The sequence below is a fragment of the Brugia malayi genome, assembly GCF_000002995.4.
Source record: "Brugia malayi strain FR3 genome assembly, contig: Bm_037, whole genome shotgun sequence".
NCBI classification, from domain to species: domain Eukaryota; kingdom Metazoa; phylum Nematoda; class Chromadorea; order Rhabditida; family Onchocercidae; genus Brugia; species Brugia malayi.
This window is the reverse complement of record NW_025062311.1, coordinates 13084-27798: the sequence shown is the minus strand read 5'-3', so window position 1 is coordinate 27798 and position 14715 is coordinate 13084. Positions and strand designations below refer to the sequence as shown.

The following is a 14715-nucleotide window of genomic DNA, read 5'->3' as shown; positions in this document are numbered from 1 at the left end:
TATGTTATCTATATTATTAGAAATATAATTGCACTTTATTATATAACAAATTAAATATCTTTTAAGAATTAAATAAGTTATTGCTAAGCAGTTTTCAATCATGATGACTAACTTTTGTCATTAGCTAAAAATATAGTCTAATAATAAGATGCTTGCATATAAAATTACAACAAAGAAATAAAAATATTCGTAAGGCTAACGTCGCTGATGGAATAGGAGATAAGGTTGCATAAGCTGCAGTAAGTCCAGAACCAAGATCGTGAGCACGATGAATAAACATTTGATCACCACTTAATAAACCACCAAATACGCATATAGTTGTTTCGAAGAACTCACAAAACAATTCTTCTCAAACGACAACGATTCAGCAATCCATTTTCTTCCTTCTTCGTATTCTTAATAATAAAATAAAACGTAAAAAGCTTTTCTAAAATAAAATTTCCTTTTTTAACTTTTTTTTATCACAATACTTTTCCTTCATATGTATAGTTGTAACTTATAATTTATGATATTTAAAAGATTTCGTAAAACTTACTACATGAAGTTCCATAATAATGGCAGTTGATATCAACAACAGTTGATATCAAATCAACAATTGTCAATTTTAAATCAAACCAATCATTATAAGACTTCGTAACCGGCTTCAAATGATCATATCCACAAGCATATTTTTTATATCCTTCCCAAACATGCTTTAATACTTCCATCACTGCTTTTTGTTTATCGTTTTGCGGCCCTAAAAACAAAAAGAAGAAAAAATAGCAACTGTTGTAAAGAACAATCAAAAATACAAACAGTACGAATCTTCAAAGATCCACGAAAACTTTAATACAAATCTTAGATTTAGAAAAATATTTGCTGATCACATAAGAATAAAAAACATATAACCTTGCCAGATGAATTCATAAGAAAGGCTATAGTTAATATATTTAAGATTTTGAATCTTTTCTCAGTTCGCAATATTGCTACTATTATTTTCATTGCTTTCAGAATTTTCACGACTCTGATTCGTCACTGCTGTATCTTTGCATGATATTTCTTCCGCTGACTAAAAATCAGAGGAAAAAAATGAACGTAAGTATTGAATCAAAGATGAAAAGATAAAATATATTAAAAAAACTAAAGCAACTTTAACTAAAGCACTTAAAATTTTTTTTCGGAAAATTTTAAATTTTTAAATTATATAAATTATGCGAGTAATAGAGAAAACAATAATAAGAACTTTATTATTATTAGGATGCATATTGATTAGTTCCGCACCATTTGTAATATTTTTTGATAACTGATATGTACTGTCACACCTGCTGCATCTTGTGCTGCAATAAAACAAATGAAGAATAGAAAAAGAAGTAGAATGAGCAGAGAGAAAAATGTTGTAAACGAGCCAGTGATCGCTAGTATTAAAAAAATATTTATTAAATTTACTTTTAAATTAAAAATTTTTGAGAATGTTTATAATTTAAGAATATCTGTAATTTAATAGCATTACTATTAAATTTCTATCCAAATTTGTATAATTTGATCAAATATTCTTATAATATCTATTTAAAAATATGCTGCCGAAAACATTTTTATACTCAATAATTTTTACAATTAATAATTTCTCACTTACTCGGCATAGATGTAGAGATACTCGCTTTTCTGCGATAGGATTAATAAGAAAAGGTAAATAGTCTTCGCTGCCGAGCGATATAATTTTCTTATTGTTTCGAATAAATTATCAATTTACCATCATTCTTTCTCCACCAAATCTACAACAAATATTTTGCTTGAAAAATACAATAAATTGTGATCATCAATGAAAATCTTAAGTGGAATAAATATAATGAATAATTAAATAGTTCACACTTTCATAAAAAAATAAAAACAAAAATTTCCCTAGTGTATTATATTCATCAGAGTTTCAAATTTTTCAGAAAAATTTAACAATCTTTCAATGAAAATATAATTTTAAAAATATGTGGAAAACTTTTAATAAAAATGTAATTTTAAAAATAATAAAAAAAATAAGTGTATGTGAGAGCAAAAAGAAAGAAAGAATTATTATTTGATAAAATATATTAATAATATTAGTAATGACATTAATAATAATAGTAATAATATAATAATAATTAATAATAGTGATAATAATAAATAATAATACAAACAACTTTTAGTAAATATTTAGTTAATAAAGTCAAATTGAATCAAAGGACATTAAGTCCTGATTGAGTTTCAATAATTCTAATTTGTTGTCGAAAATTGAATTGAACATTTTTATTTTTCGGAGACAAAATTTTTTGCGAGAAAACTAGTAATAATAATGATAAGAGAAAATAAAAATAATAAAACTAACATTAACTTTACATTCTTTATTCATTCATTTACATTATTTGTTTTTACCATTCTTATTTTTCAATTTACATTACTAATTAAAACAGCATTCAATTAATTTTCTTCGTATAATGAATTCTTTGAGAAATTCTCGGATTTTTATTTTCTGAAAAAGATTTAACAAACTCTTTCTTTGTCTTTCTTTCCCTCTCTTTCTCCTTCTTCCTCTTTCTCTCACTTCACATTAGCAAAACTTTGAATTTATTTGGCTATTAATTGTGGATGAAATAAGGTGCTGTGATAGTTTGCTATATCTTTTGGAATTTGCTAAATTAAACTCATCAAATTTTATTCATTAATTTGATATATGCACGTTTTTCTTTTTTCCTTTTTTTTTTTTGTTTTCTTCTTTGATATCATTATCCGATAAATCATTTATCATTGCTGATAATATCTCTTATTGTCCTAATTGGCTGCAATTTAATAACAATGAAATATGGTAGTTAATATTTTAGTAATAAATAGGGAAAGTAACGTTTGCTTATATATATATATATTTTAAATGTTTATTTATATTTTTTTATCCATTATTTGCAAAAATTTTAAAATTCATTTCTTAATTATTTGCAATAGTTCAATTTATTTGTATGACATTATATTGGGGGAAAAAATTGTATATTCCATCTCAAATCAAAACCCTGTTTTTGTTCAGATACGGTGAACAATTATTACCTTGAATCCTGACACTCTGTCTCGTCCAAATACTGGAGTAATTATTACTCTTGAACTCTAGTTTTTCTTATTCAAATGCGAAAACAATTATTATCCTTGAACTCTCAAATTTGCTTAAGTGACAAATTTTGCATTTGTTAAAATGAATGATTGAAACATTTGAAATATCTCAGATATTCTGATAGTTATTCAGATCATAAATCAATATATTTTACTATTAATTTGCTATTAATAGAAAAAATTAATGTAATGTGTTTTTAACTTTTTATATTGATAAATTTTTCTTACAATTCATAAAATTTAACTTTATTATTTTGGAATAATTCAAAATTTTATATACTTAACAAGAATTTATTTATAGTTTTTCCTTCTTCATTGATTTTTTTGCAAAATATTACATTCAAAATTAATAAATTATAGAAGTTTTGATTCTAGAACTATTGAGACTTTTATATTTTTAGGAGTATTGAAATTTCAAAGTTCTTGATTTTTTTATGAATTATGCAAAACTAATATTAACCTCTTACATCATCGTAATACGTAGCATAATGATCACTATCTTCACGGAAATTTCATGTTGTTGATTTAGTGAGTGATTTTTTTGCATTTATACTAATCCAAGTAGAATATGAGTTGTTATTGTTTGTTTATCAATTTATTCCAGTTCATCTTCAATGACAGGTCTATAAGTTATGGTGATATAAGGACGTCGTAGTCATCGAAGAGTTGAAACAGTGGTTTGTAGGCTAAAAATTAAGGTATTGTTGCAACAGTTAAATTAGTGTTTCTTAACAAATCTGTTAAGAGTTTTATAATAGTTATATCTAATAGTTAGATCAAAAATCAACATTTTTTGTCATTAATTTGCTATTAATAGAAAAAATTAATATAATATGTTATTAACTTATTTTACACTGATAAAATTTACAATAATTTTATCATTTTGGAAAATTTCAAATTTCATAAATTTGACGAGAATTTATTCGTCGCTTTTCTTTTTCTTCATGATTTTAAAAAATCATAAATTTATAGGAATAAAATGTAATATTTAACAAAATAAAATAAGAATAAATACATACAAAACAATAAAATTAAAAAACGAAAAGGAAATGAAGAAGTATACTCTGAAATTTTTGTCTGAAATTTTTGTCTGAATCGGTGATAGCACCAATTATTGTTTTTGTCTGCTCAACTTAATCAATATTTTCAGAAATTTCAAATAATATTAGATCTAAGTCCGGAATAATAGATTGTATTCTGGTTTATATTAATGATGCTATCATAGTTGTTTCCGTTATCGCAATATAGTTCTCAATATCATCAATATCTGTTCTCAACATCAACAATATACAACCACTTTCAACCTAAAATTAGTTATGAACATTGAATTTATTCATCATTTCGTACTATATTTTATTGGATAATTTTTTATTTGTTGAATATTTTATTTCTAAAAAACATTATTAATCTATCTACTACTTTTTAATATATATTATTTTTCCATCAATATCTATTATTTAGCTCATTATTTCTGTTCATTTTTTATTAAATAACCATTAATTTATATATATTTAAACATACTAATCTTAACACATCCGTCCTAGCTTATTTCTTCTTTTGTCGCGAATTATAATTTCGCAAAAAAATTTATCTAAAAAAAAAAAAATAAATATATAATTTTTAATAAAAATTAATTAATCATTTTTAGTTTCATAGTTTTGTAAACACTTGCAATCCTCATGATTTATTACTCATGAGATTTTGAGTAAAATTTATTGTAAACACTTCCAATTCTTAACGCACATGATTTTATCTTAGACACGCCCAATCCTCACTCATATAAATTCAATTCTAATAAACAAAAGGTTTCATAGTTATCATTATTGTCGACTACTTTCTGTTAACCAATATCAATTCCTCCGATCTTCTTTATTATAAGTCTCTTCTCTCCTTTTACTGCTCTGTTTATTAATACTACGTTTGCGAAAAATAAAGGCTTGTTAATCCTTCTACTGTATTGCAAACAATTCTAATATCAACCAACAAACCTCTCACGACATCTTTTGGTTTTTTTGATTTCTCGAATTTACTACCATAACTACTATTATCATTTTCAATCATTTTGCTGAAATTGATGCCAATATCGCCATCTTGTAAACCAATTTCTGTAAAAAGCTAGCTTTAAAAAATTTTTTATTTCATATATTTGAAAAACATCTTTTCTTTGTAAAAAATGCTTACTAATAAATCATCAAAACAATAAATAATTGAAATATACCTTTAGCATTATTTTTTGATGATTTACTAGCAAGTAATATTACCTATCCTTTAGCTCCACTTGCTCTATTGATGAATTACGCAATGAAATCAGGATTTGAAATAAGATCATCAAGAATTTTCTATCCCATCTGCAATAATTTATATTCTTTTCAGATTTGGAATTTCTTTACAATATTAAAATCAGAAGCACAAAAATGATTCACAATTATTCAAAAAGAGTATATTAGTCATTATGTGATTGTGTGAATCATTATGTAAATAAATTTAAAAAAAGAAAAAAATGAGCGAAAAACAAACCATGCAAAATACCTGAAAGTTAATAAAAACTTCACTTTTTCTAAATACATCAATAGCTTTGTAAATATTCTCACAACTAAGTCGATTACAAATTCCCAATATTTCTGGTAAATTAAAAATTAAAATTTTCCTTTGTATCTGTTAAAAATGACTCAAAAATTTTTGCAAAATCGATCGCTTTTGCTGAAAATAAAAGCAAAAACAAAACAAAGGTGACAGCTGAAAGAAAAAAGTGTATTCATTACGTTATTTACAATTAATTCATCAATTTATTTCAAATGATAACATTTCTCAAAAAATCTGAAGCAAAATGTTTTATCTATTTTATTCGAAGAAAAATTTACAAGAGAAAGAAAAAGCTCATCTACATTTATTTTCAACCATTTCCAATTAATTGAAAAGTATATTTTTGAGAAATTTTGAATATCTTTTTATTTTTCTTTTTGTGTTAAATAAGGAATAAATTAAATAAAAAAGTAAAAAAAAAATTATCTAAGATAAAAAATAAGTATTAAATGAAGAAAAATTATTTAGGAGTGAAGAAAAAAATTGTTGATTTATCTTAATGACAGTGAGATATAAATAATAATATGAATATTAAAAAGCGCTATTATACTTCTACTTTTTATTAGATAACTCTTTAAATGATATAAAATTTGATAGGAATACAATACATTTTAATCATATCTCATTCCTAATTCAAAATTGATAAATATTTCACAAATTTATATATATTAAATTAATATCTGAAAGACTAGGTTTTTTCCCTTTTTTTAAAAAAAATTTAACAGTTGCTGATTAAACTTAGCATATCACATATACCTACATTAAATATAAATAGAATTGCAGTAGTGAATGATTTTTTTTAGACTCTATAACATTTTTTTCTTATTTATCCAAATGTTTCCATTGAATTTCATTTTTGAATTCTTAATTTATTCAAGAATAAAAAATAAATTATTTCATTAATATCACTAGAAACATTTTGATTTTTTCATTAGCTCATACCATTTCTCTACAGATATAACAATATCACTAGAAGACATTTTGATTGTTTCATGTCACTTCTCTGCAAATATAACAATATCATTAGAAGGCATTTTGATTGTTTCATGTCACTTCTCTGCAAACATAACAATATCATTAGAAGACATTTTAATTACTTCATTTACTAGTACCATTTCTCTGCAGATAAAACAATATCACAAGAAGACATTATTCATAACTTGTACCATTTCTCTACAGATATAACAATTTCACTAGAAGACACTTTGATTGTTTCATAAACTCATACCATATCTCAACAAATATAACAATATCACTAGAAGACACTTTGATTGTTTCATGTCACTTCTCTGCAACAATATCACTAGAAGATATTTTGATTAATTCATTAACTCATACCATTTCCTACAGATAAAACAATATCACTTGAAGACATTTTGATTGTTTCATGTCACTTCTCTGCAAATATAACAATATCATTAGAAGACATTTTGATTAATTCATTAACTCATACCATTTCTCTACAGATATAACAATATCACTAGAAGACATTTTGATTAATTCATTAACTCGTACCATTTCTCTGCAGATAAAACAATATCACTAGAAGACATTTTGATTAATTCATCAACTTGTACCATTTCTCTACTGATTTAACAATATCACTAGAAAACATTTTGATTTTTTCATTAGCTCATACCATTTCTCTACAGATATAACAATATCACTAGAAGACATTTTGATTAATTCATTAACTCATACCATTTCTCTACCAGTATAACACGAACACAAGAAGACATTTTGATTACTTCATTAACTCACACCATTTCTCGACAGATATAGCAATATAACTAGAAGACATTTTGATTAATTCATTAACTCATACCATTTCTCAATAGATATAAAAATATCACTAGAAGATATTTTGATTATTTCATGCCATAATTCTGCAAATATTACAATATTACAAGAAGATAATTTGATTAATCACAATATCACTAGAAGATGTTTTAATTAATTCATTAACTCATACCATTTCTCTACAGATATAACAATATCACTAGAAGACATTTTGATTACTTCATTAACTCATACCATTTCTCTACAGATATAACAATATCACTAGAAGACATTTTGATTAATTCATGCCACTTCTCTGCAAATATAACAATATCACTAGAAGACGTTTTGATTACTTCATTAACTCATACCATTTCTCTACAGATATAACAATATCACTAGAAGACATTTTGATTACTTCATTAACTCATACCATTTCTCTACAGATATAACAATATCACTAGAAGACATTTTAATTACTTCATTAACTAGTACCATTTCTCTGCAGATATAACAATATCACTAGAAGACATTTTGATTAATTCATTAACTCATACCATTTCTCTACAGATATAACAATATCACTAGAAGACATTTTGATTACTTCATTAACTCATACCATTTCTTTACCAATATAACAAGATCACTAGAACACATTTTGATTATTTCATGCCATAATTCAGCAAATATAACAAGATCACTAGAAGACATTTTGATTAATTCATGCCATAATTCTGCAAAAACATAACAATATCACTAGAAGATATTTTGATTAATTCATTAACTAGAAGACGTTTTGATTACTTCATTAACTCATACCATTTCTCTACAGATATAACAATATCACTAGAAGACATTTTGATTAATTCATTCCCCTTCTCTACAGATATAACAATATCACTAGAAGACGTTTTGATTACTTCATTAACTCATACCATTTCTCTACAGATATAACAATATCACTAGAAGACATTTTGATTAATTCATTCCCCTTCTCTGCAAATATAACAATATCACTAGAAGACATTTTGATTACTTCATTAACTCATACCATTTCTCTGCAAATATAACAATATCACTAGAAGACATTTTGATTAATTCATGCCATAATTCTGCAAATATAATAGTATCACTAGAAGATATTCTGATTAATTCATGCCGTAATTCTGCAAATATAACAATATCACTAGAAAATATTTTGATTAATTCATTAACTCATACCATTTCTCTACAGATAAACAATATTACTAAAAGATATTTTGAATAAATTCATTAACTCATACCATTTCTCTACAGATATAACAATATCACTAGAAGACATTTTGATTAATTCATTAACTCATACCATTTCTTTACCAATATAATAAGATCACTAGAAGACATTTTGATTAATTCATGCCATAATTCTGCAAATATAACAATATCACTAGAAGATGTTTTGATTAATTCATTAACTCATACCATTTCTCATAGATATAACAATATCACTAGAAGATATTTTGATTATTTCATGCCATAATTCTGCAAATATTACAATATTACTAGAAGATATTTTGATTAATCAATATCACTAGACGATATTTTTAATTAATTCATTAACTCATACCATTTCTCTACAGATATAACAATATCATTAGAAGACATTTTGATTACTTCATTAACTCATACCATTTCTCTACAGATATAACAATATCACTAGAAGACATTTTGATTAATTCATGCCACTTCTCTGCAAATATAACAATATCACTAGAAGACGTTTGGATTACTTCATTAACTCATACCATTTCTCTACAGATATAACAATATCATTGCAAGACGTTTTGATAACTTCATTAACTCATACCATTTCTCTACAGATATAACATTATCACAAGAAGACGTTTTGATTACTTCATTAACTCATACCATTTCTCTACAGATATAACAATATCACTAGAAGACATTTTGATTACTTCATTAACTCATACCATTTCTCTACAGATATAACAATATCACTAGAAGACATTTTGATTAATTCATGCCACTTCTCTGCAAATATAACAATATCACTAGAAGACATTTTGATTACTTCATTAACTCATACCATTTCTCTACAGATATAACAATATCACTAGAAGACATTTTGATTAATTCATGCCACTTCTCTGCAAATATAACAATATCACTAGAAGACATTTTGATTAATTCATGCCACTTCTCTGCAAATATAACAATATCACTAGAAGACATTTTGATTTATTGATTAATTCGAACCATTTCTCTGCAGATATAACAATATCACTAGAAGACATTTTGATTAATTCATTAACTCATACCATTTCTCTACAGATATAACAATATCACTAGAAGACATTTTGATTAATTCATTAACTCATACCATTTCTCTACAGATATAACAATATCACTAGAAGACATTTTAATTACTTCATTAACTAGTACCATTTCTCTGCAGATATAACAATATCACAAGAAGACATTTTGATTAATTGAAAAAGAAGTATGGCATGAATTAATCAAAATGTCTTCTAGTGATCATGTTATATTGGTAAGAAATGGTATGAGTTAATGAATTAATCAAAATATCTTCTAGTGGTATTGTCAAATTTTTGTACTGAAATGAAATAGCTGCAATGTTGTGAGTTAGCAGGAAACCAAGAAGAATAAAATTGCAAAGGAAAGGCAGAATCAGAGGGGAAGAGAAGAGAGAAAAAAGGAAGAAAGATTGACAATATAAATTGATTGTACGGAAAGAAAAAATAATTGATAAATATTTCAAATATAATGAATAGATAGATTGGGAGACACAGAGAGTAAAAGGCAGTAAGGAAGTGAAAAAGTTAACGAGATTTGAGACAGAGAGAAAGTATACTTTGTTTTCTTTAATTTTCAAAATAAGACATTACATAGATATGAATCATTTTATAAATGATCAATGGTTGTTGTCAATTAAAAAATGAGAAAAGAACAAAAGGTTGAAGTCAATTTGAAAAAAGACGAAAAAACAAGTCCAAAAATTACAAAGTACCAATAAAAGAAAAAGTACAAAAAAAAATTCTTTTAAAAAAAATTTATCTTGCAAAATTTTTATTTTACATGAATTACCTTGCAGAATGTAGTCTTGTTGTAAATTAACTGAGTAAAGATTTTGAAAAGATTTGGGTAGATAAATGACTGGGTGAAGGATGCAAAATAATTAAATAATGATTATAAAAGTTAGAAAGTGGAATTGGTTTAAAGCAAAGAAGCAAAAAATAAAAGAATTTAGTTTCAATAACACACAAGGATTTGATGAAATTTTTGGGTTAAATTTACAAAATACTTAGATAAAATTATATATGCTACAACAATTTTGATGCTTGTATTTCATTTCGAAATAATCACTTTTTTTTTATTTGAGAATAAATTTTATTACCAAATTAAATACTATAAAATAAATAAGCTTTTGTTTGAATGTATGGTATAATTTTAATATTAGCTTCATAATTTTAAGGTTGTTTCAACTGTAGAGTTGCATAAAAGTAAAATAATAACGTTTTTTTTTTTTTTTTTCCTTTTCTTAAAAAAGAAGGCATGGATAAGTTTCAATATTGAATACTTTATTTTCTTCATTAAGTTAAAGATTATGAAAGTGAAAATCTGAATTGCTTTAAAGCAAATGAAGTGAAAGAAATTAATTAATTTGATTTCAAACAGTATTTATATTCATTTATTAAATTTTTTATTGTTATACATTTTTAATTGCAGGAAATAATGTATCTTATTTTATGAATTTTTTAATTATTTTCTAGTATTAGCAAATAATTCATTCGTATTTTCCCAAATTTATGAATAAAAAATATTGATTGTTCCTTCCTTAAACTTCCTCATAAATTTATACAGGGGGACTTTTTTTTACGCGAATGTCTACCACAAGAGCGAAAGAAATTTTTTCTTTTCAATATCTGTTCGACATGATCCAAGCGATTTCATAGCAACCAACTCTCTTATTTCATGGAATAGCGTGACACAGTGGCGAATCTGATAATGTGGTTGTAGGTGAGTGGCGCATGACTGCATTTTGTGTAGGGTGAGCGTTATTTGACAGAGGTCATAGTTGTATGAGTCAATTTGGTTAGACTTGGCGACATTGCTAGACTGCATGTGCTGATTTTTCAGAAGAATTGTGTTCTTAGAAACGATGAAAATATTATGTGATAAGATAAAAGCTTAAAGTGATGCATTTTTCTTTTTCTACTAGTAAATGAAAAATATTAAGGTGAAATATGTCAGCTGCGGATGGTAAGCAGCTGCATTGCTTATCGCAGGAGTTGGTACTGGTAGTACCAATGTGATGTATGAAGGTGATCTAACAGATAATAGTATTCCGGACATGCAGGTACTTTTACTTATTATTTGGTAGAATATAAATCATCAAGTTATGCTATGTCTTCCAGTGAAAGGAATGAATAGACAGCTCATAGAGTTTTTTTTTTTTTTTTTTTTTTTTTTGAAATACATATTTGTATATAGTTTTATTTTTAAATAATAATATAAGTGTACTTTGTTTAACTGGGTAGAGAGTTAGTAGTTATATTTTAATATATTCATATTGTATTTAGCTAATTTTTCCTTCCAGTCTTTTAGTTTATTAGTATTAGTTAAACCATGTGCTTGATTTATTAAAGATTGATTCTCATTCATCGAACAAAATTCAGGTTTTCGAAAAAAATTCACATTTCCTTTCTTTATCAATATTTTGCATAGTAATATATGTTTTCCATTTATGGCGCTAATTTGATTCGTGATACGTCATCATATTTTATAGAACATAACAAAGAAGAACGACATTTTGCCACTGTGGGGCAATACGCAGACAATGAATTTAAATGCTTTGGTATTGGAGAATATTATCCAATGCATTTATTACAAAAATTACCTTGCGGAAACTACAGGATTTCAACAACTTACAGAAGAAATTTATTACAGTATAAGTTGTTTTATATTGTAACATATGTAAAGCAAACTATTCCGTTATCTTTTTTGTTTTCATCATCATTGAGTAACTGCAATTTCGTACACGGTTATAATGTAGTTTTTTTTTTATGCTAATAACAGCTCATTTCAGGTGAGACATCTTGAACCCTAGGAGCGCGGTACACGGAAAACACAAGGGATAACCGCATGTGCGGCGGGATCAGTTGCATTCCTTCTTTTCCTGGTATTTCACATCTTCTTTAATTGAAAACTTAATAAACTATATAAACATAATCATCTTATATACGCAAGTTAATCTCTAGGTGAGAGGTGTTGGTGCTGGTGGAGTGGTGAGTACGGCATTCTGTCTTCTTTATAAACTTTTCACTATTCGGCTCTCCAGGTATGGATAAAACGTAACTCACTAAAAAACCATACCTGGTTTTGTAAATCATTGTAAGTTTCAGTGGATTTTCATTTGTGTTATCATCAACTGTTTTATAATATATTTTAAATTCATTTTCTTGCATTTTCTTTCTAGTAATTTTGCTTATAATTTAACATATGTGCAGTAACATTTTGTGAGTTTGTCAGTTTAAATTTCAGTTTATATTTGAGCATTACTAATTGTTAGTAATGCTTCAGTGAGATAATGTAAGTAACTGTTATTATGGCTCTGGTTTTTTCAACATTGGGCACTATTGCTAAGCATTTGAAAGTCTGTTTGATTCATCGTAGAATTTTAGGAAACAGCTGGTTAGTATGATTAACAACAGCGATTCACCGTACATACGAGGTATTGATTTCATGTACATCCGATTTTGTCAATCACCACAAGATTTATGTGCCTGGATAGTCAGTATGAAGATATGCTTATGCATATGCATATTTGTTTCTGTAAATACATATGACGATTGGATTTTTTTTATTTTTTCTATATAATATAGATCTTGATTATTAAAAAAATTATCAATTTATTCTAGGGGTATACCAAGAGAAGAATCTTGTACAGTGTTTTTTACTGATGTTCAAAAACATTTAGTAACAAACTTAAGGAAAGAAATCGACCGGAATGCAATAACAGAAGCCTCATTCTGAGCCGAAATAACATTAAGGAGAAGAGTATTACATATATTGATTCCCAAAGATTGAAGCAGTATACCATTGTTTAAATTTTTAGTAAATTCATAGGAATAAATCGAACTCTCCCTTAAAACATTAACTATGAACAAATCACAAGTACACTCGATTTATCAAATATTTGCAGAAATCACTTATTAATTTCATTTATGTCAAAAGTCCTTATCAATTCGCTCATTTCATAATGTATTATTGGATCGAATTGTATGTTTTCATATTTAAATATCTTATTTGCAGATTTTAATTCAGTGTTAACAAAAAAGTTATCAATGATGAAATTTGATGCATGAATGATTCTCAAAAATATACTTTTTAAATTAATAAAATAACCTATTCAGTTAATTATATAAATAAGAAGAATTTATAAACCTTTATCAGTAATATTAAAGTATCTTATTAATATATGTAAATTTTTTGTTTAATTTTTTTTAAAAAAATAGAAAATGTTTTATTTTTTTAAAAAACAGAGATTTTTTTTTTGTATATAGAAATTATTTCTTGTTTTAATTTCAATTGTTTTTTTCCCAAAGAAAAAAATTCCCAAAATAAAAAATTAAATTCGAAATTTTTAAAATAAAGTTCTTGTTCCTAGCATTTGAAAATACTTCAAACCTCTAAAGAGTTCCTTTATCATCTTTCTAGAAACGAACACAAGCAAGGCAACAATGACTCTTGTAATCAACCAATTATCGCTTACACAATAAATAAGTCGCCACTTTTCAACCTCTCCAATTATATCCAAAAATCATTCAGCAAATTCCATATATTATAATGTTTAATCGTTTATAGATTGATGTACGATGTTCAGATCTACGTTTTCCCGAAGTTCATTATATGCTTGTGATTGTTTGTGTATAGCAGCTGGATTTTGGTATTATGTCTTCGCACTTGTTTTTTTTTTTTCCTTGTTCATGTTTTTTTGACAAAAAAGGAGGTTTAGATAAAGTTAACACATTAATTTGAATTCTTTGCATATTCAGAAAAAAATTTTCTAAGAAAAAATCGAGCTAATAGGATGTTTATTTTTTATATCATGTTAACGTTTCGAAATGAGAATGCTGATAACTGTATTTAAAAAAAAAAAATAACAGCGCAAGAGTATGACGAACTTATATATGGATTTTGGCATTACTGTACTTGATTCGAGTATAC

The 14715-nt window shown here is 25.7% G+C and overlaps 3 protein-coding genes across 3 annotated transcripts; 2 read left to right on the top strand and 1 right to left on the bottom strand.

Annotated features, from left to right (window-relative positions):
- Positions 1 to 3735: 3735 nt before the first annotated feature.
- Positions 3736 to 5434, bottom strand: Bm17171 (Uncharacterized protein; the record flags this gene model as incomplete). Its single annotated transcript, XM_043082950.1, has 3 exons — positions 3736 to 3791; positions 5094 to 5170; positions 5367 to 5434. 3 exons carry the CDS (start codon positions 5432 to 5434, stop codon positions 3736 to 3738), a joined length of 201 nt encoding a protein of 66 aa, XP_042938884.1.
- A 7553-nt stretch (positions 5435 to 12987) lies between these two features.
- On the top strand, positions 12988 to 13465 carry Bm13430 (Uncharacterized protein; the record flags this gene model as incomplete). The annotated part of the gene is made up of 3 exons (XM_043082949.1): positions 12988 to 13004; positions 13170 to 13219; positions 13407 to 13465. 3 exons carry the CDS (start codon positions 12988 to 12990, stop codon positions 13463 to 13465), a joined length of 126 nt encoding a protein of 41 aa, XP_042938883.1.
- A 282-nt stretch (positions 13466 to 13747) lies between these two features.
- Positions 13748 to 14335, top strand: Bm13429 (Uncharacterized protein; the record flags this gene model as incomplete). The annotated part of the gene is made up of 2 exons (XM_043082948.1): positions 13748 to 13767; positions 14206 to 14335. 2 exons carry the CDS (start codon positions 13748 to 13750, stop codon positions 14333 to 14335), a joined length of 150 nt encoding a protein of 49 aa, XP_042938882.1.
- Positions 14336 to 14715: the final 380 nt, after the last annotated feature.